Source organism: Lissotriton helveticus, chromosome 3_1 (genome assembly GCF_964261635.1).
Source record: "Lissotriton helveticus chromosome 3_1, aLisHel1.1, whole genome shotgun sequence".
In the NCBI taxonomy this organism is placed as follows: domain Eukaryota; kingdom Metazoa; phylum Chordata; class Amphibia; order Caudata; family Salamandridae; genus Lissotriton; species Lissotriton helveticus.
Window position 1 is genome coordinate 406,268,565 of NC_136061.1, and position 27,566 is coordinate 406,296,130.

At 45.8% G+C, this 27,566-nt stretch overlaps 1 protein-coding gene across 4 annotated transcripts in view; it reads left to right on the forward strand.

Annotated features, from left to right (window-relative positions):
- The window catches only part of LOC144822541 (queuosine 5'-phosphate N-glycosylase/hydrolase-like), a 211,438-nt gene that overhangs the window by 105,523 nt on the left and 78,349 nt on the right, over positions 1 to 27,566 (forward strand). For all 4 annotated transcript variants that reach the window (XM_078680190.1, XM_078680188.1, XM_078680189.1 and 1 more), the window contains one exon: positions 13,138 to 13,397. In XM_078680190.1, coding sequence (XP_078536316.1) covers positions 13,138 to 13,397 — 260 coding nt within the window. The remainder of the gene's footprint in view (positions 1 to 13,137; positions 13,398 to 27,566) is intronic.

The following is a 27,566-nucleotide window of genomic DNA, read 5'->3' on the forward strand; positions in this document are numbered from 1 at the left end:
TAGGGTTTAGGGTTGTGTTGTAGTGTTTGTGTAGTGTAGGGTCATGCTGGGGGTAGTGTTTTAGGGTTTAGGGTAGTGTTGTAGTGTTTGTGTAGTGTAGGGTCATGCTGGGGGTAGTGTTTTAGGGTTTAGGGTAGTGTTGTAGTGTTTGCGTAGTGTAGGGTCATGCTGGGGTGTAGTGTTTTAGGGTTTTGGGTAGTGTTGTAGTGTTTGCGTAGTGTAGGGTCATGCTGGGGGTAGTGTTTTAGGGTTTAGGGTAGTGTTGTAGTGTTTGTGTAGTGTAGGGTCATGCTGGGGGTAGTGTTTTAGGGTTTAGGGTAGTGTTGTACTGTTTGTGTAGTGTAGGGTCATGCTGGGGGTAGTGTTTTAGGGTTTAGGGTAGTTTAGTTGTTTAGTGTATGCTAAAGGCATATTCGTTCTAAAAGTTTTCGTTATTTTAATTTGCGGCCTAATAGTACATGCGGGATTTCGTCATATATTCGCTAATCATACTTTCTATGGCAAAATGAACCCCCTCATTTTGTTCCTTTTTAAATTAAATGTTTTAAGAGTTACCACTTTATTCCAATCAAGATGGCTTCAGGTGTGCCATACCTTTGTAATAAGTAGTACTGTTAGCACTCTAGTTGTTCTTTAGAACACTCTGGGACATTCTGTCATTGGGCTATAGTTGGGCTACATCTGGCTGATATTTGGGCTACATTTGTTTTTTTTGTCTCTGGTGGCCATCTTTGGGCTACATTGGGCTACATTTGGGCTCCAACATATATATAGCCCAATGTAGCCCAATATATATTTTTCAAAGTTAATTTTCGTAAAAACCACTGGAGCCTATATCTTGAGACATAGCAAAGGCACATCGGGCTACCAGTCCCTACAATTTTGCCAAGTTTGGTGTAAATCCATTCAGCCGTTCAGGCTAAAAGTGAGGCCAACCGCCCTATGGAAAATTGCATGGGAAAAACACGTTTTGGGACCCCCCTTTTTTCTCGGCCCCCCCTTGACGAAACCCCCCCAAATTTTCAGGGGCTGCTCAGAAACAAAATGTTCCATTTTCCTGAAAATTTCAGCCAATTCTGTCCTCAAACGCCAAAGTTATTCGACATAGAATTTTCAAAAATCCCATAGGAAAAAAATCCTAACTATATATACCTACTGGCTATCGCCAGTAGGTAATATATATATATATATATATACGCAAGCACACACAAATGAACTAAACATTAATTAGTTAAAGACTCTTACGCCATTTTTGTCCTGATATGCAGATGGAGTAGTTTCTTACCTGTAACTCCAGTTCTGTAGTAGGGGTATCTCTCTGATAGTCATAATCTGTGAATAGTCCCATCCAAGGGCGGGGACCCCGGAGCAATCACCGGAGCAATCAAAATAGTCTCTTAAGTTGTCTTCTTCTGCAGTCCTGCATAAACACTTAAGAGAAAATGAAAGACAAATAATGCGGCCTGACATTAACAAGGCTACATTGGCCAGCAATTCATCCTGAAGTGAAAAAAGGATAGCCAAACAATATGTATAAATTTACACATTTTAAAGAGTTTCACACATCGAGAAACTCCCCTTCACAAAAATCCTTTGTCACGATAGAGAGGAAGGGTTGGACAGACAAGCCCCATAGGCTGCCATTATGTGTCTGGAAAAGGGATACCGTGCCTTCAAGGAACCCTCCAGAGACCCTCGGTATCCCATGATGCACAGCCAAAGACAAGTTACTTTCAGTTCTTTTTGAAGGTCTCTTAAAGCCAGGCCTGTAGCATCCAGGAAAACGTTTCTTCCACCGGGGAGGAGGGTGGGTCGCTTATGACTATCACAGAGATACCCCTACTACAGAACTGGAGTTACAGGTAAGAAACTACTCCTTCTGTAGTAGGGGATCTCTGTGTATAGTCATAATCTGTGAAAAAATAGCAAGCCCATCCCCAACAATAAAACCCAGCGGTGGAAGAAACCTAGAAGAAAATCCTTACTGAGCAAATAATTTCCTAAGCGAAGCCTGCCCAACTTGCGCATCCGTCCTGGCATCAGAATCCAGGCAGTAATGTTACGTAGCAAAGCCGCTGTAGCCGCTTTGCCCCTAGTTGAATGAGCCTTAGGCTTACCCCCTAGAGTCTTGTTAGCCTTCTGGTAGCATAGTTGTATACAGGACACAATCCACCTACATATGGACTGTTTGGAGGTGGCAAGATCAGTCCTGACTGGACCGTAATTAACAAACTTCTGATCTGACCTACGAATGTCTTTGGTCCTATCTAAGTAGAATTTCAAAACCCGTCTCACATAAAGTTGCATGAAAGGACCTCTCCGCCGGAGAGGAAGGATGTTGAAAAAACGTAGGTAAAGTGATCGTCTGGTTGACATGGAAATCCGATATCACTTAAGGGAGAAACGTAGGGTGAGTCCTCATGACAACCTTGGAAGCATGAAATACAGTATAGGGCTCTTGACAACACAGAGCCTGAATCTCACTCACCCTGCAAGCCGATGTTATAGCCACAAGGAAAGCTGCCTTCCAGGATAAATGCTGTAAAGAAGCCTTGTGAATGGGCTCAAAAGGCTCCTACATCAACCTTGACAGCACCACATTCAGGTCCCACGAAGGCGAAAGATGCCTAACGGGGGGAAATACCTTCTTCAAACCCTCCAAAAAATCTTTAATTACAGGTATTTGGAAAAAGGATGTTTGTGATGGGCATTTCGTATACGCAGTTAATGCTGCGAGGTGAACCTTAATAGAATGGAAATTAAGGCCAGATTTAGCTAAATGTAGTAGGTATGGAAGGATGACATCTTCCTTGCAGGAGGTAGGGTCAGCATTCTTGGACGTGCACCAAATGCAGAACCTCTTCCACTTGTAGGCGTAGGAAGTCCTTGTGGACGGTCTCTTAGCCTCCTTGAGTATTTCCATGCAGGCAGGTTTAAGTGTCCATACTGCACTATCTCAGGAGCCATGCTGCCAAACTCAACGAGGAGAGGTTGGGGTGCACCATCTGCCACCCGAACTTCGTGAGAAGTTCCTGCCGACATGGAAGCTGCAGATGGGACTGGAGAGACCGGTGTAGCAGGTCGGTGAACCATCACTGCGAGGCCACTCCGGAGCAATGAGGATCATCTGGGCCCTGGATTGGGACAGCTTGATCAGCACTGCTGGAATCAGGGGAATGGGTGGAAAAGCGTACAGAAAGCTGTTCGACCAGCAAATCCACAGTGCATTCCCCAGAGTCCCCGGTTGGTAAAACCTGGAGGCAAAGTCTTGGCATTTGCTGTTGTCGACGGTGACGAACAGATCTATTACAGGAGTGCCCCATCTTGCGAAGATGTTGTCTAACACCTCGTCGTTTAAGACCCACTCGTGGTTTTCCTGAACGAGCCTGCTGAGTGCGTCTGCCTGAGCATTCTGCACACCTGGTAGATGGGTAGCCGTTATCGTCAGTCCCCTGGCTAGCAGCCAGTGCCAGATCGCTTGCGCTTCTTGAGACAGTGTGCGCGATCTCGAACCCCCCTGCTTGTTGAGGTAATACATCATTGTCGTGTTGTCCATCTGTACAAGCAGGGAGCTGGTCCGGAAGGATGGATGAAAGTCTTCCAGCACCAAATGAACAGCTCTGAGTTCCAGAAAATTTATGTTATACGTGGATTGCGCCTGGGACCACGTGCCTTCGATCTGTAAATGGTCATAATGCCCTCCCCAGCCCTGGAGAAAAGTATCCATCACAATAGTCTGTATGGGAATGTCCTTGTGGAATGGAACCCCCTTGAGGAAATTCTCTGCTGAACACCACCACTTCAGGGCCTGCTGAGCGTGATGAGAGAGTCGGATCCTGTCCTCCCAGCTCCCTCGTTTCTGGTCCCATTGATCCTCGAGACATTCCTGCAGCGGTCTCATGTGGAGGCGTCCATGTGGTGTGAGAAAGATGCACAAAGCCATCGAACCCAGTTGAGAAGACACCTTCCTCACTGTCGTTGATGGAATGGACATGAGAATCTGAGCCTTCTGAAGAATCGATAAGCGTCGCTCCTCCGAAGGACACACGCTTGCTCTGAGAGTATCGATGGAGGCTCCCAAGTACTGCAGACACTGAACAGGAGTCGGGACAGACTTGGACATATTGATGTGCATACCCAGTTGGTTCAACAGAACAGCCGTCCTGTTGAAAAGCAATTGCGCTTCCTGGAAGGTGGATGCTTTGATCAACCAGTCGTCCAGGTACGGGTAGACAAACACCTTGTTCTTCCTCAGGTGCGCTGCCACCACAGCCAGGCATTTCGAAAACGTCCTTGGTGCAGACTTCAGACCAAACGGAAGTACGGTGTACTGATAGTGATTGGTGCCGACTAGGAAGCAAAGGAACTTCCGATGTTCCTGTACAATGGGCACGTGTAAGTACGAGTCCTGCAGATCTATTGCGCAAAGCCAGTCTCCTCGATGCAGCTGAGGATAAATCTGGTGCAAGGACAGCATACGAAATTTTTCTCTGCGAATCCATTTGTTTGCTTGTCGCAAATCCAGAATGGGCCTGAATTAGTTTTTGTCCTTTTTGCGCACAAGAAAGAACCTTGAGTATAGACCCTTCCCTCTTTGAGACAGAGGGACGTCTTCTATCGCCCTTTTTCGTAACAGGGTATCAGCCTCCGCTTGGAGTTCGCACATCAGCTATTGTGAGCAAACCAATGGAATAGCTGGAGGAGGGCTCAGAAAACATAGACTGTATCCATTGCAAACAATATTCAGCACCACTTGTCCTGAGTAATTTTTCTCCACTCTGCCAGGTAGTTCTGAATGCTTCCCCCCACCGGAGTGGATAACAGAAGAGGGGGAAGTAATCCCTCAGGGTTTAGACCCAGCGGGGCCCTTATTCCCACATGTGGACTGCTGGTTACCGCTGCCCCTCTGACGATTCTGGAAGGGCTGCCTCTGATATTGCTGTTGCTGTTGCCCAGCTTGGCGACCCTGCCCGCTCTGGAACCGCTGGGAGGATTAGCGCCGTTGGTAAGAACGGAAAGTCTTCCGCTGTTCCTTTTGCTTCTCCAAGCCCACAGCCTTGAGTGTCTCAACTTCAGCCTTCATACGGGCCATTTCCTTGTCCGCATGGGTCACGAAGAGCGTGGAACACGAAAAGGGCAGGCTGGCAATCCGCTGTTGTGCCTCCGGTTTCAGGGAGGTAAGTCGCAACCAGGAATGGCGTCTCAAATTCACCCCGTGACAGTACCCATGAGCTGCCAGGAGAGAGGTGTCCGCAGCCGCACTGATGATTTGAGTGGAAACCATCATGCCTTCATTTAAGATCTCTTGGAAATCTTCCCGTCTGTCCCTTGGGAAGAGTTCAATGAACTGCTGGAGAGACTCCCATAACGAACTGTCATATCGGCCCAGAAGTTGAACTTGCTGCTTTCATGGAAGTGGCTGCTGTACTGCAGACCTTCCTTCCTACCGAATCCATTTTGCGGCTCTCCTTGTCTGGAGGGACGATGGATGACGGGCCGTAGAATGTTGCTTCTTGGCCGCTACCACAATGACCGAATCAGGTGTAGGATCCATTCTCAGGAATGCAGGATCCGAATCTGGGGGCCTGTACTTCTTCTGAAGCCTGGATGGAGCAGACTTCACCGATGCAGGCGTTAGGAACAGTTCCATGGCCGGTTCCTCCAAACCTGGTACTAAAGGGAGGAACGGACGAGAGAGGTGCTTCCGTTGCAGTGTTTCAAAGGTGACAGAGGTGGACGGGGTAGGCACAGTCCGTGCGGTCTCAGCTTCGCTGCTCTCCTCAACAGCATGTCCTGAAACGTAGCGATGTCATCAACCGGCGAAACCCTCATAGGTGGGGAGTCCGACAATGTAGGTGAGTACATCCTGCCACTAGAAGAATCCGTGTCCCTTGTGTACCTGGACCGCGACCTCTCTGTGGCGACGATGTCGTGATCTAGTAGAAGATCTGTGCCCACTGCGAGAGTGGTGTCTCGCCCGGGATCGGGACCTTGGTCTTCTGGGCACAGCCGGAACCACCGGTACAGGCGGTTGTGGAAGAGGCGGCGGCTGAGACGGAATCAGAAGCCTTGGCGGAGGTGGAGGCGGAGAAGGAGGGGGAGGTAGAGGAGGAGGAGGCATTGGTGTTCCAGGCCGTGAAGGTGAGTAGGTCCTGGAGTATTCCGAACCTGGAGACCGAATTACTCTCCTCTTCTTACGAGCAGGCCTCGAGGAGGGTGCTCTGGAGGTCGAATCCCCTGATGAAGAGCGCCGGCGCCACCGCGACCGGGGACTCCGATGTGGAAACACTAATCACAGAGGACGTCTTCCACTTGACGCGGTCCTCGATGTCGACTTTCGCCGCGATGTCGACTCTTTCCTCGACGTCGGCATTCTCCTCGACGTTGACCTTCTCCTTGACTTCGACCTGCTTCTCGACGTCGATCGTGTCGACCTTCTTGACGACGACCTTCGTCTCGACGTTGACGGCGAACGGCAGTGTCGCCTCAACGGCGAGCGCCGATGTCTTTGGGACTCAGCTCGACGACGATGGTGTGTCAACGTAGTCTGTGAAATCCACGACGTCGACCTCGTCCGAGGTCTCGACGTCCTTCCCCTCGACGCCGAACGTTGACGTCGCTTCGACCCAAAGCCCTGGGGCGATGGGGAGCATATCGTCGTCATACCTGCCATATAATCTTCCCCGATGGCAATCAGCAAGGAATGCCCTAAGGGAACTTCACTGGCTCCCTATAGTGGCAAGAATACAATTTAAGGCCATGTGTATATTACACAAGGCCTTTCATCGCACTGGCCCCGCAATTCTTCAGTCCCTGGTCACTCCCTATGTTCCGTCCCGTTCCCTTCGTTCCTGTACCCTCCAGTTGGCCACGTCCACCAGAGTCAGGAAAGCCCGTTGGGGTGGCCGCTCTTTCTCACACACCGCGGCTAGACTCTGGAACACTCTCCCTCTATCCCTCCGTGGAACTGTAAATCATCTTTCTTTTAGGAAAGCCTTGAAAACACACCTGTACGCTAAACCCTGCTGATCTGCCTTGAGCCCACGCTAAATAAGTTTCATGTCATAAGCGCTACGAGGCCTCCGGGTAGACAGCGCTATACAAGTGTACTTTCAATTCAATTCAATACCTTTCGACGCCATCGACGTCGACCGGGACCTGTGCCGTTTCTGGGTTTTCTCTTGACTGGGGAGCCCCCAGAGGCCGATGCACGGGCAGAGGATGAAGAAAGAGTCCCTCCATTCCCAGAGGTCCCACCTGCATCCTGATGTCTTCTCTGCTCCAGGCCTTGAAGACAGATCTTCTCCCTGTCACGCAGGGTCCTCCTGGAGAAAGAATGACAAATACCACAGGAGTCAGGCACATGTGTAGATGGAAGACAAGAGTATGCATACTCTGTGAGGGTCTGACTTGGCCTTCTTCCTACCACACTCAGGGCACTTGTCAAACAAAGCTGGCATTTTTACAAGAAAGAGGTGGTTTGGCTGCTCATAAAAGACAGCAAATGGAAGAGAAAGGCCCCAGACGTCGAGTGAAACACAAAATATCACAAAAAAACTCCAAAAATTGAAGTTATACCAATAAAGGTAGAGCTCGATGCTCCAGGGTCCTGCTAGCAGGATCCAGAAAAAATAACTGAAAGTAACTTGCCTTTGGCTGTGCATCATGGAATACCGAGGGTCTCTGGAGGGTTCCTTAAAGGCACGGTATCCCTTTTCCAGACACATAATGGCAGCCTATGGGGCTTGTCTGTCCAACCCTTCCTCTCTTATCATGACAAAGGATTTTTGTGAAGGGGAGTTTCTCTATGTGTGAAACTCTGTAAAATGTGTACATTTATTTATATTGTTTGGCTAGCCTTTTTTCACTTCAGGATGAAGTGCTGGCCAATGTAGCCTTGTTAATGTCAGGCTGCATTATTTGTCTTTCATTTTCTCTAGTGTCTATGCAGGACTGCAGAAGAAGACAATTTGAGAGACTAATTTGATTGCTCCGGGGTCCCCGCACATGGGCGGGACTAGTCACAGATTATGACTATCACAGAGATCCCTACTACAGAACGAGGGTTTCAGAAAATATCTCAACTTTTTCTTCTTCAACACCCTCTTTTCACCCTCTCCTGCACGTACTTCCTTACATCTCCTTCACCTCACCTTCCTGCAAACAACACACACACTCACCTATAAACATTGCCATTCCTTTGTCTTTTACCCCGGCCTTGGAAAGTTGTGTACACCCTTCACACAAATTTGCAAAGAAACACATTTACATCTAGCACAACTGATTCAGCATCAGCATGTATTCTGGACCTCTGTATGATCCCTGAGCAGGCACTGTGAGAAATTCGCTCTGCCTTCGTCTTGAGCTCCACAGCTGGCAAACGCAGATCGTTATAAACACCCATCCACAACCTGAACTAATACAGATATTTAAAGGCAACTATTTTCAGAGAAATTTTCTATTGATGAGTAATTTGTAGCATAAAAAAACGACAGAAACACAGCAGCCTGGAAAAATCAAATATTGGTAGGGCATTCAAGAGTAAAAAGAACATAAACTGTAAAATGGAACAACAGCTGTCCCCAGGTTGAGGGCAGTGACTGTTTTTGCTGGGTTCAGCTGTCAGCTGGTAGTCCCTTCCCAATAGCGAGCTGCAAAGGCCATTTACGGTTGTTTTGCAACCAGAATGCAGTCACAAAACAATTGCTGTTTACTGCCTACTTCAAGTAGGCCACTCCCTAATAGGAAGGGGTCGCTAGGGGACCCAGTCCCCTTTGTGATTGGCAGCAAAAGTGTTATTTAAGAGGAGGCAGTGATCCCACGGACCACTGCCTACTCATAAGAAAATGAAATTGAAACGTTTCATTTTTGTTTTTGAAACACAGTTGCTTTATTTAAAAAGCAAACACAGACATGGGCCCGGCTTTCCCCAGCAGGCCACTATCCCTGTGTTGTTTCCCATTCCCAATAGGTCTCAAATTGCGACCTGCCCATGAGTATTAATGAATCGGGTCATTTCCGACCCATTGGGAATTGCAAAATGTGTCTGGGACACAATGGTACATTTCCTTTTGCGACTCGCAAATTGCGAGTCTCAAAAGGAAATGGTTTTAAATGTGGCCCTGAGACTTTTTTCTTCACTGGTGCTCTGCGTTGCCTCTCTTTTACAAGACAAGTTTGGGGATATGTCTCCCCCATAGGCACTCCCCAGGAGAGAGAGTGAGTGTCTTGGGCGACCTGAGGAGAAACTGGGTTTAGCACTGTGAGAAGTGGACATGTGAGAGTGCTAAGGGAAGGACACAAGCAGGAAACACTTGGGTGGTTGGGAAACGCTCAAGTGGGGGTATTTGGGGTGTTGAGCATCGTGGGCAGCCTGGGGAGGGGACAAGCAGAAGAGCCAGAGGAAGGAGCAGAAAAGAGCGCTAGCAGGAATGCTTGTGTGAGGGAGGAATAAACAGGAGTGACTTCATAAAGCAGAAAACCATTGTACACACCTTGATCACTTCTTAACTAGACTACTCCAATAGCCTGTATCTCGGACTCCCTTACTTTCTTTTTAAGCGTCTTCAGATTATTCAAAACGCTGCTGCCCGATCCTGAAAATCCCTTCCTGGTGCTCGATCTCCAGTTACTTGCATCAGCTTCATTGTTTACCAGTCGGATCCAGTTTAAGGCCCTCACTTTTTATTTCATGGTTTTGAACTCCAGGGGACCTCTCTATCTTAAGGGCTGAATCAAATTGTCCCCCAAAGTGCGATCCCTTTGCTCCAACAACGTTAATCTGCTTCAAACCCCTCGCTGTTTAATCCAGAAGAGAGGGTCGTTTCTCTGCCTACCTGACATCAAGACTGTGGAATTCCTTACCTCTGGCCTAGAGAAGTTGTCCATCTGAAATGGTTTTCAGGAAAAAGCTTAAAACGCTTCTTTTAGACTCTGCAATGACCTTTTCCTAAGTGCTACGCAACAAATGATGGACGGAATGCTGAATAAATCATACATTCACCCCCAGTCAAGAGATCTCGGTTAAATCCATTGTACTTTTGCTCACCATGCCACCCGAGTTTAGACCCAGCCATATTACCTTCTCCTTTTTTTGCCTTTGGAACTTCTTTTTGCTCTGGGACACCTTTTTAGGTAGCTGTGCGCTTTACAAATGTATTGTGTGTATTGCAGTGTGGGGGAAGGAGGGGATACTGATGGAAATGGCTGCATAAGAGGGCTAAGTTAATTGCAGGGCGGGTGTCAGATGGGTTCACTGAAATCACCGCTGGGGCAAGGGTTGTCTTCCCTGCTCCAGTGCACATGCGTCGATGCAGTTTCATGAGAAGTAGAGTCTTTGGTATTGTAATTGTATTTATGTAGTGCTTACTACCCCTAACAAGGCATTGAAGTGCTTGGGGCATTGGCAGTACAGCTGACTTCTGTTTTGGGCATAACAATGTGTTCTTTGGTGTTCCTAGCATTGCTCTGTTTAGTCTTCTGTTAAGGGCGTCTACCTAAAAAGTGTGATCACCGACAACTTTACTAGCTCCACATTGAGGAATATCTGATGTCTTTATATCATTGTCGGATAGGGGTGGCCAATCAAAATACATTGCCCTAAATAAATTGTTTAATTTCTCTCTAAAACACTTTTTCTAGTGTATATTCATGTCATGCAGTCTCAGTTCATTTTATCAAAAGGTGTCTTGGCATCCATCTCGGAGTCACATCCATCTCAAGGGTCACATCTGTGCTGTTTTTTTAATGCACCTATTTAATAAACAATTTCCCTAATGAGAGTTTCCAATGTCTCTAATAAAACAAGTTTGAGGGGCTCAAATACGTTTGATATTGTACTTCTTTGATGTGAAAGTAAAGACCTTATGCCAAGATGTGGGTATGTACATTAAGGAGTGAAGTGACTCCATAATTCTTGCAATTAGAATCTTTCTTACCAGGTTTTGGAATCCACGGATTTAGGACAGTACGCGTGCTCAGAGGGATTGGGGGAATCTGAAGGTAGGGTTTAGAGAGCTTAGGATAAAGAATGCTGTTACTCTTGAGGAACAGGGATAAAATGATCTTCATGGTGACTCTGGAACAAGAGTACCATGGGTGTTGTCTCTTTATCAACCTGTGGGTATATATGCCACCTCGGTTAAAGAATGTCCTTGCTCTAGTCTAGTGACAAAAGGATAAAGTTACATTAATCGTGACCCTGTTATTCTTGTTCCAAAGGCTTTTTCACATTACCCAACTACGGCAAGTGTGAAAACTGCTTCTAAAGCTGATAAACAGATAGCGTTGTGCTCCAGTCCAGCCACAGTTCTCCCTCTCTACATGTATGTGTGCCCTTGCCAGTCCTTGGGTTTTCCTACAGATGGTTGAAATATTGGAAAAACCCACAGGCAGAGTAAAGAATGTTATCATGGGAGCAACCTATTTTGATGTCCTGTCTAGCTGTTTCCTATTCTCATCCTGTAGGTATTGTATTATAAATGCATTTATATAGCCGTATTTCATATCCTTGAAAATATGCTGAAGAGCATTAGCGGGCATGTGGAACCCCGTTTATGAGTGTTTCCTTCAGTGCGGACTCTGTGTGGGGATCGTTTTAGTATTGTGCATGACGGACCACTTTGCTCTCATCCAACTAGGATTGTTGCATCTAGACTTGTAATGGAAAGTAAACGTGTGAGGGGTAGAATGCATCACATAACTTTCTTTATATTGTTTGCCTGGTTGTACAGGCCTGATAGATTCCTCCTGCAACTAGTAGAGGAGCATTGCATGACATTCACTAGATACAGACAGTCATTGGAGATGCTCTGTATATTCCCCCGTGAGTGACAGGTGAGCATACACTGAGTACAGGTAGGCATGGTAATTGATGTTTAGAGCCAGTGAGAAGCGACAGAGGAGTGACCCACAAGAGCTAACAGGTTACAGGCGACAGGGCAAAAGATCTACAAGGCAGAGTGTAGCTACGGCAAAGGATCGACAAGGTAGATCCCACCCACTGACATGAACTGGATAAAGGCAGCCATGGCAAATCTTCACAGTTGTGCCATAAAGAGGTAGATTCCACAGCAGCTGAGTGCAGGTAAGGGCGGAGGATTAAGGCTACACTGGGCAGAGTGCAGCAGGCTTCCTGGCCTATGTTTGCATCATTATGAGAAGTAGTCTTGTGAGTGGAGTGGCAGCGCAGTAAGTGTGAAGAGGCTCACCCAGATGCCCAGCTTGTGTCCCTGACCGGTAGATGCATGCCACATGCCTTTGCCCTGGTGGAGTATGCTGTGGCACTGGGTGAAGGTTGGGCTCCATGCAGACTGCTTCAGCATATGGTTTATGGCATTGTCCATCTGACACTGGTGGTCCTGGAAGCGAATCTGTCATACAGGCGTGTTTGGACCCAAATACTAATTACTGGAACATACTGCACCCAATTGAAAGAAATATACGTGAATAGTGAGTCAGTGTGATTCTTCTCACCTTCGACAGTGTTTACTGGAAGAGATGGAGTGAGGCCCAGTGACATCTCTATTGCTGGGGAGTGGGGGCCGTTGAGGCGGCGGCAATACATTGCCATAGTGGGGGTAATCTTTCGCTTAAGATCACTGAACCTCCTCTCTCCCCTCCCTGCCATGTTCCAGCTTGTGAAGGCATCGATGAGGATGGATAATAGAGCTCACAACAGAAAAAGGTGTATAAAAACGTGTGCCTGTTTGAGTCCAAATAGGCATAACCTTGATTACTTCAAGTTATATTAATTCGGCAAGATGGTGTTCTTGTCCAATAAATAGATATGTAGAGGAACAGGTCTAATTTTCCATTTTGCACATGCGCTGCCCGTGAAGTAGGGCAGGGTTGAAAATCCACTATACCTGTTGGCCCAGTGTGTCGATTATTCATATTGCTTTTGTTTTAAGGAGCAGTTTACAAGGAAAACGTTATATTCTATGGGATTGAAAGTCTCGCAGAGAGGTACACGTCTTCACATCCACTTATCCAGCTAGACACCCTTTTTCCCCTTCACACATTTCACTGATGCGGCTCTTGTCATGCCCAGGGTTGCAGTCGTGCAGACCGCAAAACACGTGTTGAATTCTTCGATCGATCGGCTGTCACTCATGCTCGGTTTGATTCTGTTTTCAGGCACTCCAATCACAAAGGCCTCCTACTACAGCTCCATGACGATGGAGCAGCTAAGGCACGTCCTGCGCTCCGACACGGACGTCTCGATGCCGCTGATGGAAGAGAGGCTGCGGGTTCTCCACGAAAGTGGAAAGATCATGCTAGAGAAATTTGGAGGCTCCTACCTCAACTGTGTGAAAAAGAGTGGAAAAAGTGCACTTAAACTGATGCAGATGGTGGTGGAGAATTTCCCTTCCTACAGAGATGAGGGAATATTTGAGGTAAGCTGCGAGTGCTTTATTTGTTCCTTTTGTAACTTTTGATTTCGTAGTTTATCTTTAGTACAACATTCACTAGTTATTGATAAGCTCTTTATCATAAGGTACTTCATCCATAGGTAGTGGCAGGGTGACTGTCAACTAAAGAATTGATCCGCTCTCAATCATCAGATTATAGAATGGAGTTAAGGGGAAGATTCTCAAGACACCACTTCTACCTTTTGAAAACAAGCTACAAATATTTTTAGTACTCAAAGATCAAAATACATGTCTAAAATGCAAAACGTGAAACCGTTTGAAAAGTACATATTTAATTTATATATATATCTCGATCTGAAAAAAGCACTATTGGTTTCCACAGCGAGAAATCCTTCGGGAATACGTAGTACTGGAAAATATCACCAGTGAAAAGAAAATGAAAACTATTTACAAAAGAAAAAATGAACAAAATACCATGTGTATAAAGTGTAGTAATAGGAAGTGAAAGTACGATTGTCACCCTCCCTCCATATGCCGAAGATATGTACAGACAAACAGACTAGAAAGTGTGTTTGGAGGTCTTCAGAGTCCTGGAGCTATGGAGACTGCCCGGTCACTATTTCCCATCCACATTTCCCTAATTATCACAAACTTGAATCAAGGCCTTCAAAATAATCTGTCTCCGGTTCCTTCCGATTGTGTTAGACTAACATCCTCACGTTTGCCATCTTTACTTAGGTTTGTCATCTTACATAGGTCGTGTGACCTTTGATCACACCACATTTCCTAGTAAACATTTTATTCCTACCAAGACTCATAGCTTCACTGTAATATCTTTGGTACCATACTTACTATTCTACCACTCTTTCATCCTCTCTTCGTGATCTAACTAATTTCTCCCCCACTCCCTTTTGACAGATATTTCATCAATCCTTTTGTGGTCCGCCATCCACCCCAGAGCTACCTTGATGAGAGGTGTGGAAAAGTAAATTTTGCCATGTTCTGTGTCCCTACGTGTCATCCATCATATGTTATGTGTGCATGATTAAATATGCATATGCATTCCCCATGTCCGATTAATGACGCAATTACAGTTGTGTCCACCTCTAGTATGCCAGTTTCCAGTCCTCGTGAATACTACGAATATCAGGCCTATGTAAAGCTACGTTGCCACGTTTCTCAGTGTGCACGTTATTCTATTATAAAGTCCCCGTTTCTAGGCCTCAAAAGGGCCTGGACACTAGATTCAGCTCCTGTCTCCTGAAGCCTCGCTGAGGAGGGATACAGCCCCCACCTGTATCCTCGACCCTTCACTTACTTCCTGCCTCGCAGTGCCCGGTTCAGCTGGCTCAGTCTCTGAGTCTGCCAAGAGTATGTTATGATTCCAGTTATCAGTTCAGTCCTCCTTCTCTGCATTCCTAAGCTACTGAACTGCATCAATAGTTTCCGTCATTGTCTAGCCTTCACGTCTCCACGTTAGAGAAATACTGCATTTAATGGTCATTTAATATTCTTCAACACGCACTACATGTAGAATAATGCATGGTCCAGTCTTAGAATCAAGTTAGCCTTTCCTCTCTTGACTTCTAGTTTATATCAACATGTTCTCTAAACATCAGATACTAGATACTGTTTAGGTACATGTCGCCCTGACTCTCCAGACTTCAGTCTCTGCTCCTAGCACAGAGTTCATAGCCCCCAGTTTCTCCTAGTGATACGTCATTGCTAGTTTGCGCGCACCATCAGGTTAGAGGTCCCGGCTCCTTAGGTAGCCCCCTCCATGGTTTCCGCCCCATTCATGACATATTCTGTTACGTTTGCATCACATGTCTATGTATACGCCCTGTTACACCTCTTTTTACCCTTATCTTTCGCGACTGCTACGCGTCACGCCTTCTGCTCCACCCACTGCTACGCCTACTGAAATGTAATGCTATGTGTTTGCGTTATGTATATATGCTCATGTATTGTTATTAAAAGTCAGCGCGCTCATCCCAGATCCAGCCCCAGCAGCTGCTGGGCCCTGTCATCCTATTCCTATGCAGGTTGTCCTGTTCCTGTCCTTATGCTGTATTAAACCTGCAAAACTCCTACTACCTCGAATCTTGACTCTTATTTATTGAGCTATCTGTTATGATATATGTCTAGTCAAAAATAGGGTATTATTTATTTATTTACCACATAATGGCGCCCGAATAGGGACTTGCCCTTTCCCCACGCGTCGGTGAAGCCACGCCGACCCCCTGACCCTCTGCAGTCGTGACGGAACTCTTCTGTGCACCGGCAGATATTTCTGCTTCAAGTATCCCTCAGGCCCACGGAGGAGACGGAGGAGGCGGTCCAGCATCCAAACGAGACGGTGGAGGAACGCGGCGAGTCCCGACCAGAGCCCAAGCCAAGAGTCCAAGGTCCGAGGTATCCGGAGGCCCACCCGTAACTGAAGTCCGAAGTTCGTCGTCCGTCGTCGTAGCAGTCCAGTCCAGTCCGAGGCCTTCCGTTCTTGCTGCCCGGTGAGTACCATTACTGGGGTAGTATCTAGACAGGGTCAATCTAAATTGACTCTGGTCCGTGGGTTGGTGGTACACAGACTCACAAACGAAGTGTTCACCTAGGTGGATACGGGTCTTGATGCGTCCCTTTATGGGACCGGTATGTTCCGTACTGTTTCAGCAGTGCATCCAGTAACTCTAGTCTGTTCCGTTCTCGAGAAATTCTTGTGTTCCTGTTCTCAGTATTCCAGGTAATATTCTGTCCGAACTGTTATGTTATGATGTTGTTCAATGTATTTCCAATGTCGTGGTATGCCTGAATTGTTCTCCAAATTGTTATTGTTTCTCGTGTATTGTATTGTGTTCCGATTCAAGTTTACAATGTCTCTCTTTTCGAGATTACGTCAGCTAAAAACTAGAAAAGGTTTGTTAGAAGAAGCAGTTCCTGTTCCGCCGAGGGACAGTCCAGGTCACTTTATGTATCAGAAGCATGGCATAAGCGCCATATTGTATCTAGATTTATGGGTAGAGTATACCAAACAGTTAGAAGAAAAGTATAGATGGCCCGTATCGGGTACATGGGATGCCGAGTGCATCATGCGAGTAGAAGAAGCATTATGGAAAAAGAAAGCCAGACAGTCACAGAAAGATGCCATCGAGTTATGGCGTAAAGAAGCTCATAAAAGAACCGAAAAGGAAATCAGAAAGTCAGAATTAAGTAGAGAATCCTTAGAACGAGCACAAGAAAAAGAACTAATCGAGATTGGTGAACAAGTCAAAGCCGAACAGTCAGACAGACAGAGGCATGCCCTTAATAGGGGTATGTATCCTCTCCTTGCCGAGGGCTTGCCAAAAGCGACCCCAGAGGCATCCAGTAATTTCCCGCCACCATTAGTTCCGACCAAGCTACGTCACAAACAGACCGCAGCGGATATTTTTATTTCGTCCTATTTGGACGACACAGTCCCAGAATATGCAAATCCTGTTCGCGCTCCGCCAGTCCCTGTAAATCAGGCACTTCCCGCTCCTCCAGACACCGGAGTACCTGTTACGGTACCCCCGGTCCAGCCCGCCATACAAGTCCAGCCTGCATTTCCATTTCCCACTCTGCCAGGACGAAGAGCCTCAGTAGACCTAGACTCCAGTTTAGGGGCCGCAGGAGGAGGTCCTCCTCAAACCCCGCCGCCACACAAGCGTTTAACGTTAGCCGAATTACATGCACAAGCGTCACAGCGTACGCCCAGACATCAGACTGTAGCAGAAATAAGAAAATCCCTTGCCGAATGCGGCTATGATCCAGTCCCAGGCGAGGATAATATGGTTTTATATTCATTCCGCGTAAGAAAGGTGGCCGAGTATCTAGTCACCTTACCGAATATGAAAGAAGATCTAGACAGAATATATCGTTTCATCCGTACAGGGGATGATCCAGAAAGTATTAGCGAGGCCATGTCTCAAAGGAAAGCCGAGATCCAGCTCATGATATTAAAGTTTCTGATCAATTGTCTAATAAGAGAACAAGATTACCCGTCTAAAGATCCGGCCGAAATGAAAACCCTAACAAGGTGGAGTGATAATATAGCCGAGGGTAAGCACAAGACCGTCGGTGCTATGGAGAGTATGTACAAGAAAATCCGTAGAGAAATAATAAAGATACACGAACAGCGTAAAGCAGCACAAGTAAGCGAGAAAGAAAGTAACTCTGATACTGAAGAGGTAGAGGACGAGAATCCCGCCAGAATAGCGTATGTAGGAAAATCTAGATTTCCAGATCGCCATTTACGCCTAGAACACAAGTCTATTTTTCATCCTCCAGCACCAGAACAAGGTTCACTAGAACAAGTGTTTCAAGCTACCGATCACATTCTGAAATCACGAATCGGTTACAGTGAGTTAAGTACCATGCATGAACAAGAACTAGTCCGATCAGCAGTCCGATGGATTACTGATTCTACCACTTTTCCAGACGAAATAGTGGCACAAATGTTTCTGAAAATGCCCCCAGCCGAGCAACGACTGGCGGGTATGTATATGATCCAGCACCTCATTACATTGTATGAGGGTCAGCACTCTGATCCAGGTCCGTTACATGATATCCTGAACGAGTTACTCCAGTATAGATGGAAAGGTCTAGGTACCGATTTAATTAGTGTCATTCTAGAACAGCGTCACAAATATAGAACGTTTCTGAACCCGCATTTTGTTCATGTCTCACCCCCAGAAAGTAAACCCTTTTACATGGAGAGACAGAATCCGTTACGAGAAGTCCACCCAGTTAAAGGAACGGGTGGCGAAATGCAGCGAGTGTTTGTTTACACTCCAATTACAAAGATGGAACTCCTCGAGATGAAGAAATTAATTCCCTGTCATGACAAAGATCCAGCAGGGTTCCATAGAGAATTAAAAGACATGCTCCGTATGGGAGAATACACATATCCAGATATAATTAAAATGTTAAAGGTTCTGCTGCCCGCAGGGGTGTATGAAAAGCTCAAAGAAAAAGAATGGGAGGTGGGAGAGAAAAAGATCGATTGGGCAGTCCTAGAAGCTGAAGACAAGGCACGAGTACCAGGTACCGGTCTTGGAGATAAATGTAAAGAATTACCAGAATTATTAATACAAGTTTTACCCAGATTATTGACAACGAGAAAAGAAGACTGGGATGCAATCTCAGCCTGTAAACAAAAGCAAGATGAGGATATTAGTGATTTTTATTCTAGATTTGAAAAATGTTTCAGTATCAACAGTGGCCTCAAGACAAGTAGTGAGTCATACCCTCACCTTTTTGTTACTAAATTAGTCGAGAATTCAAGCCCACAAATTAAAAATCGAGTTTTGAAAGTCGAAAGTACCTGGCAAGCTAATACCCCGTCCCAGATGTTGCAAATGCTCCAATACCATCAGAATAGAATCAGAGAAGAACAAGAACACGAGAGAAAACGTATGAAAGACACGAAAATGAAAGTACTAGTTGCACAATCTGTTCCTCAAGACAGTCAGAAGAGGGGTCCGAATCAAGCCAGTCATCCTGCAGCTCCCGTTAAAGGGAATTGCAATTATTGTAAACAGCCAGGTCATTTTATAAATGAGTGTGCAGTCCTGAAACACAACATAGCTACCGGTAAGACTAAAGAAAGACCACGTCCGCCTAGACAAGAACAAGTTTCACAGATTCCTCAGCCACAGAATGCACAACAGACAGTTCCAGCACCGCAGCCTATTGCTGCAACACAGCACGTTACATCGCAGATGTACCAGTATGCACAGTCTGAGTATCCAGAGTACCAGCAGTATTCATGAAACAGCCTAGAGAGGGAGGTAGGCTTGCCTCTCATCGAGATACCTGTAGATCAAGAGGGTCCCTATGTTCACAGTCAAGTATTAGGGAAAGACAGAAAGTTTTTGATTGATACAGGGGCAAGTAGGACCACAATTAGTCACGCCGAAGTTCCAGGGGCTCCGCTCTCAGGCTCAAGAAATGTTTCCCTTGGATTTTCAGGAAAACCTATCGTAAATGAGATTTCAAAGCCAGTTACTCTAGAAGTAGGTCCATTGTCCCGCACTACTGATCTGTTACTTACTAAGTCATGTCCAGAAAACCTATTAGGCATTAAGACACTGAAAGAGTTAGGTGCAGTTATATGCTGTTCCCCAGAGGGAATACGATTGTTCCTACGTGACTTTAAGGGTCACTATGTATTACGAGATTTTGATTCAAGACTGTCTAATGTCCCGCAGCATTTATGGGCGCAAGGTCCAACTGATGTAGGTTACATGCAAATCACACCCTATCGTGTGACTCTCAAGCCAGGTGTAGTGTTACCACGAATCAGACAGTACAGATTGCCACCTGAGGCTGTAGCAGCCTTATCCAAAATTATTGACGAGCTCATGGCTCAAGGAGTGGTTGTAGAAACTGACTCCAATGTATGTAATTCTCCGATCATTCCAGTCATGAAACGTACTGATCCAAATGCACCCCCAGTATATCGATTAGTGATTGACCTACGAGAGCTTAATAAATGTATTACTCCTCAGTACCCAGTTGTCCCAGACATCTCTTCCCTATTAACGGCCATTGATTCCGAAGCCACGTTCTTCACTGTCATAGACCTCAAGAACGCATTTTTCAGTGTTCCTATTCATCCAGACAGCCAGTTCCTTTTCGGATTTTGTTTAAATGGAAGGAGCTATATGTTTACACGAGCTCCTCAAGGTTTCACAGAAAGTCCTAGTATTTACAGTCAAGCACTCAAGAGACAACTAGACAACATTCACATGCCAACTGACACTGCCCTGCTCCAGTATGTCGATGATCTACTGATCACAGCCCGTTCTGAACGTGGTTGCGAGCGAGCATCCCTTACAGTTTTGTATTTCCTAGCCGAGATGGGGCACAAGGTGTCCCCTTCTAAGCTTCAATTCTGTGTCCAGCAAGTGGTCTACTTAGGACACTTGCTGTCCAAGAGGGGTAGGCAGTTGACACCAGACCGTATCCAGTTAATAGCGAGTCTTCCTCAGCCCAAGACCCAGAAGGAGGTACGTGCTTTTATCGGCCTTACTTCTTACTGCAGACAATGGATTCCTCAGTATGCATTTCTAGCCAAGCCACTGATACAGTTAACGACACAGGAGGCAGCCGTATCGACCGTCCTCCCTTGGACATCTGAACATACACTTAGTTTCAATGAGTTAAAGAAAGCCCTATGCCAAGCTCCAGTTCTAGCTACGCCGAACTACAGTAAGCCTTTTACACTTTTCGTTACTGAACGTGAAGGTACAGCATTATCTGTTCTCACACAAGATCAAGCAGGACAATACAAGCCCTGTGCTTATTTTTCGAGCACATTAGATCCTGTAGCCCAGGCTCTGCCTGCGTGCCTCAAGTCAGTTGCAGCCACAGCACTAGCTATCAGACAAAGTGATTCCATAGTCTTAGGACACTCCTTGACAGTACAAGTTCCACATTCCGTAGAAGTTCTTTTAAACCGAACACAAACTCAGCACTTGACAATTGCACGTTTAACAGGTTATGAATTGACACTGTTCCAGCCACACATAGAAATCAGACGCTGCAACATCCTGAATCCTGCTACACTGTTACCGTCAGTTAATTCAAATCCAGCCACACATGATTGCGTGGAAGTAGTTAACATTACGACAAAGCCAAGACAAGATCTGACAGATACTCCGTTACCAGATCCCGACCTGACACTTTATGTGGATGGTTCATGTATGAGAACAAGTACAGGAGAACTAGTCGCCGCGTATGCAGTGACTACTGACACTGAAGTTCTTGAAACACACCGTATTGACACCCTGTCCGCTCAAGCAGCAGAGCTAGTTGCTCTGACACAAGCCTGCATACATGCCAAGAACTTGAAAGTTAATGTTTACACAGATTCACGTTACGCATTTGGAGTTGTACACGACTTCGGAGTGCTCTGGCAGGAGAGAGGTTTCATGACTTCTCATGGAACCAAGATTCAGCATGGTCTCCTTATTCAAGCTCTGTTAGATGCCATACACTTGCCGACATCTATTGCTATCATGAAATGTAAAGCACATACGAAAGTTACTGACACTATTTCCCAAGGTAATGATCTAGCAGACCGCACAGCCAAGCTTACAGCACAGACTCCAGACATTCCAGTTAACATGACACATACTCCAGATCCGATTACATGCATGACAGTTAAGGACCCTACACAAGATGTCATAGATATCCAGTTACATGCTACTCCCGAAGAAATCAAGAAATGGTCCGAACAAGGAGGGGTCCAGACAGATCAAGGATGGTTAACGAAGGGTAGAGCCACATGGTTTCTCCCCGACTCTATGGTTCAAGTCATTATTAATACCGCACATAGTCCAGCACATTTAGGAGAAAAAGCTATGTTAGACAGTATCCAGAACATTTGGTTCAACAAGCATTTACGAGCTGCAGCCAAGCAGAAAGTCCGTACCTGTATGATATGTAGTCAGTTTAATCCAGGTAAAAGTGTCCCGGTGGAACAAGGTGGATTCCAGCCCCCTGACCACCCTTTTGAAGTCCTCCAGATGGATTATATTCAGATGGAGCGATGTCGAGGTTTCAAATATGTCCTTGTAGTTGTATGCGCTTTGTCCAGGTGGACAGAAGCATATCCAGTCCCAGATTACACAGCCGCGACCACTGCCAAGCAGTTGGTTCGTGAGTTCTTCCCTCGTTATGGACTCCCTAGAGTCGTATATTCTGATAACGGTCAGCCATTCTCATCTGAACTCATGAAGCATGTTTCCCTGTTGTTAGGGTACCAGTGGAAGTTTCATTGTGTACGCCATCCTGAAGCAGCCGGTCTCGTAGAGAGACATAACCAGACTCTAAAAATCCGTATTGCAAAAGTGTGTAAAGAAAAAGGTGTGGACTGGCTAGTAGCTCTGCCAGTCGCTTTATTTTATATGCGCATGGTCGCACATTCCAGATCAGGTCTGTCCCCGTATGAGGTCGTTTTCGGCCGCCCCCCTAACATGTGGGGTACTCCTAGACCCCGAAGTATTACCGATGTTTCAAGTAATATGCTGACAGATTACCTAGCTTCCTTGATGTCTGCCCTCAACTCATGTCGTTCACAGGTTGCTGCCGCATTTCCAGACAATACCGAGGTGGCACCGCACGAAATCGTTCCAGGATCCATGGTGATGGTCCGCAACTTTGACAGATCAAGTCCGCTGGAGCCTCGTTGGAAAGAGCCCCGACAGGTCCTCCTCACCACCCGTACAGCCGTGAAGTTGGAAGGACGCAAAGGCTGGGTACACCTTTCTCATGTTAAACTTTTTAATGGACTGAAACCCGTCTTAAAGAACATTTCCCAGGATTTGAAGGATTGCCAAAGCATTGTTCTCAAGGACTGTCCCGCAAAAGACATTGCTACAACCCCTCCCCTGTTAGAGAAAACTCCACAACAGGAGTACAAGCTAAAACTCCGGTCTAGTAAAATAAGTCAGTCAGTTTGATTGTCTAAGTCCTCCCCTAGGTGAAACGGTTAGACTGTTTCTGACATGTATAAAATAGAGCCCCATAATGAGAGAGTTAGTCAAAACTCAATCCGATGTATCGTTTTTCTATGTTTCATATTATTTCTCAGCATTATGATTTCCAGCACCAGTTATGCATTTTACTTGTACTTTCCAGTTCTTCATGTAAATAAGTCTGCTAATGCTACAGTAGAGCACACGTTTAGTGATCTGCCTCCTCATGAACTCTCTTACCGCCTCGCTATGCGAAATAACTCATTTATCCGCATGTTACATTACTCACACCAGACCAGCAATGCCACTAATTGTTGGGTGTGTGGTCGACTCCCCCCTTTCCAGACACCGAAGGGAGTTCTGCCACTTTTTCCTAATCCATTTTCACATAATGGTTCGTGTGGAGCATGGTCCACGTTAACGTCATCCTCAACAGATATGTCTTTTCTTAACAGTACATGTTTCCCAGACAAGCAAGGTCTCCCCCACAGAACCGGGTTAGATCTAGAAAATGAAGTGTATAATTTAGGTAATTATTCGTCGAATTTTATGGTCCTGAATGTTCAGTCTGATACTACTCCAGACTTACCTGCTATTTCAGTACTACCAGTCAAAGGCGAATTATGTGTCCGAAATTATGGTTCCGTACATGTAGGACATAGTGATTGTACTACTATTGTCAAGTATAGTGACAGTGGGAAATCTATCTTCAAAGCTTCACGTCATTCTTATTTTATTTGTGGTCAAGCTGCATATGTTCGTCTGCCCCTCGATTGGGAGGGAACCTGTTACATTGCCTTCCTACTGCCACCAGTTTTTCTAGCCCCACCTGATTATCATAGAAATACACATCTAGTACACATTAGACATAGAAGGGAGTCCCCAATTGTCGATTATACTGAAACTGCTCTAGAACAGTATACAGATTTCAACAGAGGGTTCTTCTTCTTTATAGGACCTATCCAGAATAGTAAACTGATCCGTAGGTTAACCAGAACCATCGAAGCTGTAGTAAATGAGACTGCCTCTGCTCTAGGTAACTTAACCGAAGAACAATCTGCTATGAGATTTGTCGTTTTACAGAATCGTCTCGTCCTTGACGTCATACTGGCCGATAGGGGCGGGGCCTGTAGAGTCATCGGATCTAGTTGCTGCATTTTCATTCCAAATAACGCGCCGTCTGTTTATTCAGCTATAACCAGACTCCATAAAATTGCCCATCTGATACACCAAGACCCAGGCACCTGGACATGGTCCGGTTGGTTCTGGAATATAATTTCCGCATGGGGATGGAAAATATTGTCCTTTCTAGGTATTGCAGTAGCGATCATATTCAGCTGCTGCCTCTGTATACAATGTGGCCCTGCGATTTGCGGCATTTGTGCTACCTCTTGTATTCCTAGTCCCAAGCCCCGTTCTAAATCCCGTTCCAGGATAATTCGAGACGAGCAAATGATACTGTATGAAATGATAGACGGTATCATGAAAATTGATGTTTCCTGATGGAAACGTAGTGACAAGGAGGGAATGTGGAAAAGTAAATTTTGCCATGTTCTGTGTCCCTACGTGTCATCCATCATATGTTATGTGTGCATGATTAAATATGCATATGCATTCCCCATGTCCGATTAATGACGCAATTACAGTTGTGTCCACCTCTAGTATGCCAGTTTCCAGTCCTCGTGAATACTACGAATATCAGGCCTATGTAAAGCTACGTTGCCACGTTTCTCAGTGTGCACGTTATTCTATTATAAAGTCCCCGTTTCTAGGCCTCAAAAGGGCCTGGACACTAGATTCAGCTCCTGTCTCCTGAAGCCTCGCTGAGGAGGGATACAGCCCCCACCTGTATCCTCGACCCTTCACTTACTTCCTGCCTCGCAGTGCCCGGTTCAGCTGGCTCAGTCTCTGAGTCTGCCAAGAGTATGTTATGATTCCAGTTATCAGTTCAGTCCTCCTTCTCTGCATTCCTAAGCTACTGAACTGCATCAATAGTTTCCGTCATTGTCTAGCCTTCACGTCTCCACGTTAGAGAAATACTGCATTTAATGGTCATTTAATATTCTTCAACACGCACTACATGTAGAATAATGCATGGTCCAGTCTTAGAATCAAGTTAGCCTTTCCTCTCTTGACTTCTAGTTTATATCAACATGTTCTCTAAACATCAGATACTAGATACTGTTTAGGTACATGTCGCCCTGACTCTCCAGACTTCAGTCTCTGCTCCTAGCACAGAGTTCATAGCCCCCAGTTTCTCCTAGTGATACGTCATTGCTAGTTTGCGCGCACCATCAGGTTAGAGGTCCCGGCTCCTTAGGTAGCCCCCTCCATGGTTTCCGCCCCATTCATGACATATTCTGTTACGTTTGCATCACATGTCTATGTATACGCCCTGTTACACCTCTTTTTACCCTTATCTTTCGCGACTGCTACGCGTCACGCCTTCTGCTCCACCCACTGCTACGCCTACTGAAATGTAATGCTATGTGTTTGCGTTATGTATATATGCTCATGTATTGTTATTAAAAGTCAGCGCGCTCATCCCAGATCCAGCCCCAGCAGCTGCTGGGCCCTGTCATCCTATTCCTATGCAGGTTGTCCTGTTCCTGTCCTTATGCTGTATTAAACCTGCAAAACTCCTACTACCTCGAATCTTGACTCTTATTTATTGAGCTATCTGTTATGATATATGTCTAGTCAAAAATAGGGTATTATTTATTTATTTACCACAGAGGTGGCCTTCTTTTCAGCAGCTCAAAAGATGACTTCCCTGTTCATATGACGGGGGCTTTCCTATAGGCATGTAGATGGCTTTCCAGCTCTTCGCCACTACTCATGCCAGTCACCCTGGTCAATTGAATCCCTTCCTTTATAGTCTTAGTCAGTCCCTCCACTATGCAATTGGTTTCAGGATGAAAAACAACCTTATCTTATGTTCAACATAGCATCCCATCAAATGATCTTCAAACTTTATTAAGCAAAATTGTGTCCAATTATCTGTCATAGATCCCTAATTCTTCCGGTAAAGTAGAGAATAAATCCACTCATTATGTCCTTTGCCGGCTCCTGCCAAGTGCTTTTGTACGGTGCTGCTTAGATTGTGCATGTGTCTTGAGATGTTGTCACTGTTATTTCATTCTGTTTACTCTACTGCCAAGACCAGGTCTGGCCACAGAAGTCTTTACTACCCTCAAATGTCCTTCATAGGCTATTTCTCTCGATCGACCTCTCACAGCATGTAGGGCATTTATTAAGTTATACTTTTGAGACTGAGTACCCACTTTTCTTTGCAGGGAAATTTCTCTCAAAGGTTTGTGATATGACATCACTAAAATATTTTAACCCCCGCACGACCCCCCCAAAAATATTCCGCCAAAGCCTCCGTCTTGATAACTGAGTACTTAGGTTCATCCTCGGTTAGACACTATGATGCAGTCAGTGTTTCTATATTCCTCCTCAGTTTTCTGACCTAAATAAGCTCCCAGCTCTTTTACACTGGATATCTGTGATGACAGCAGTCTCTTCTCCAGGGATGAAAGCCTTAGACGGCGTGCTGGATTCTTTTGTCAACCTGATTTTGCTTTGACACTCTTCATCCCACATTTCTTTTGCTGGCTAGTATTCTCATACGATCAGTTTCCTCTCACAATCTCTCAATGCACGTCTGTTAAAATCCACCATGCCCAGGTATAAGACCAGTTCCACCTCATTCTTAGATGTTTGTTAGTTGAAGATAGTCTCTAACAATTCTTTTTTTGCTTTCACCCTTGCTCTTCAAATACTGTGCCCCGTATAACGCATTTCTTCTTTCCCAAACCAGCAAGGAAGAGGTGTGGCGCCGCGGCCAGGGCGACTGACTCCGGAATCTGGGGATCAGGGTTCGATCCCCGGCTCCGGCGGCAGGTTAGCCCAGCACCATGTGACTCTGGGCAATAGCTTGCTTAATCTTCCCGATGGCCCCAGCGCTTAGAGACCCTAACGGGTGATTGTGCGCTTTACAAATGTGGATATTATTATTATTATTATTATTATTATTATTATTCATTGATCTGCTCTTAATGTAAACCCACGCTCTTTAAACCGTTCCACGACCATGTCAACTCTATCAATGTGTTACTGCCACTTATTACCGTACACCAGTACATCATCCTGGAAACGTAAAGCACCTTCTTAGTCTCCCAGCATGTATATCCTCACTGTCTGGTAACAACAATGCTGCAGAAATTCAACCAAATTGTCCCCTATAAATTTGTACACACCAATCGGAGTCATGAATGCTGTCAAGTCATGCATGCTTAGGCCACTAAACAGCAGGAAGCCAAGCTTTTAATAGATTATGGATGCAACGAGTGTGGGGCTTGACGCTGGTAGCAGTGGAGGTCAGCCATAAATTTTCGTTCCTTGTCGTTATCCAAGTCCTTCAAGGAGAAGAAGAGGAAACGCAAGAGGAGAAGGAAGGAGGATGATCGCGACACCCATTGATGTCGCCCAAGGTAGGCAACCTCCGCCCTCTTTGCACCCAATGGAGTCCTTCTCAAAGCCATATGTTGTTGATATCACTCTTCCCCAGGAGCCCCTTCTGGCAGCTCCACCAACTCCGGCACCTACCACAGTTGCCTGTTCCAGAGCCTTTACCAGCTCTCTCTTTGGCACTAGGGTCAGTGCTGGCCTCTTTGCTGTTCTAAGCTGG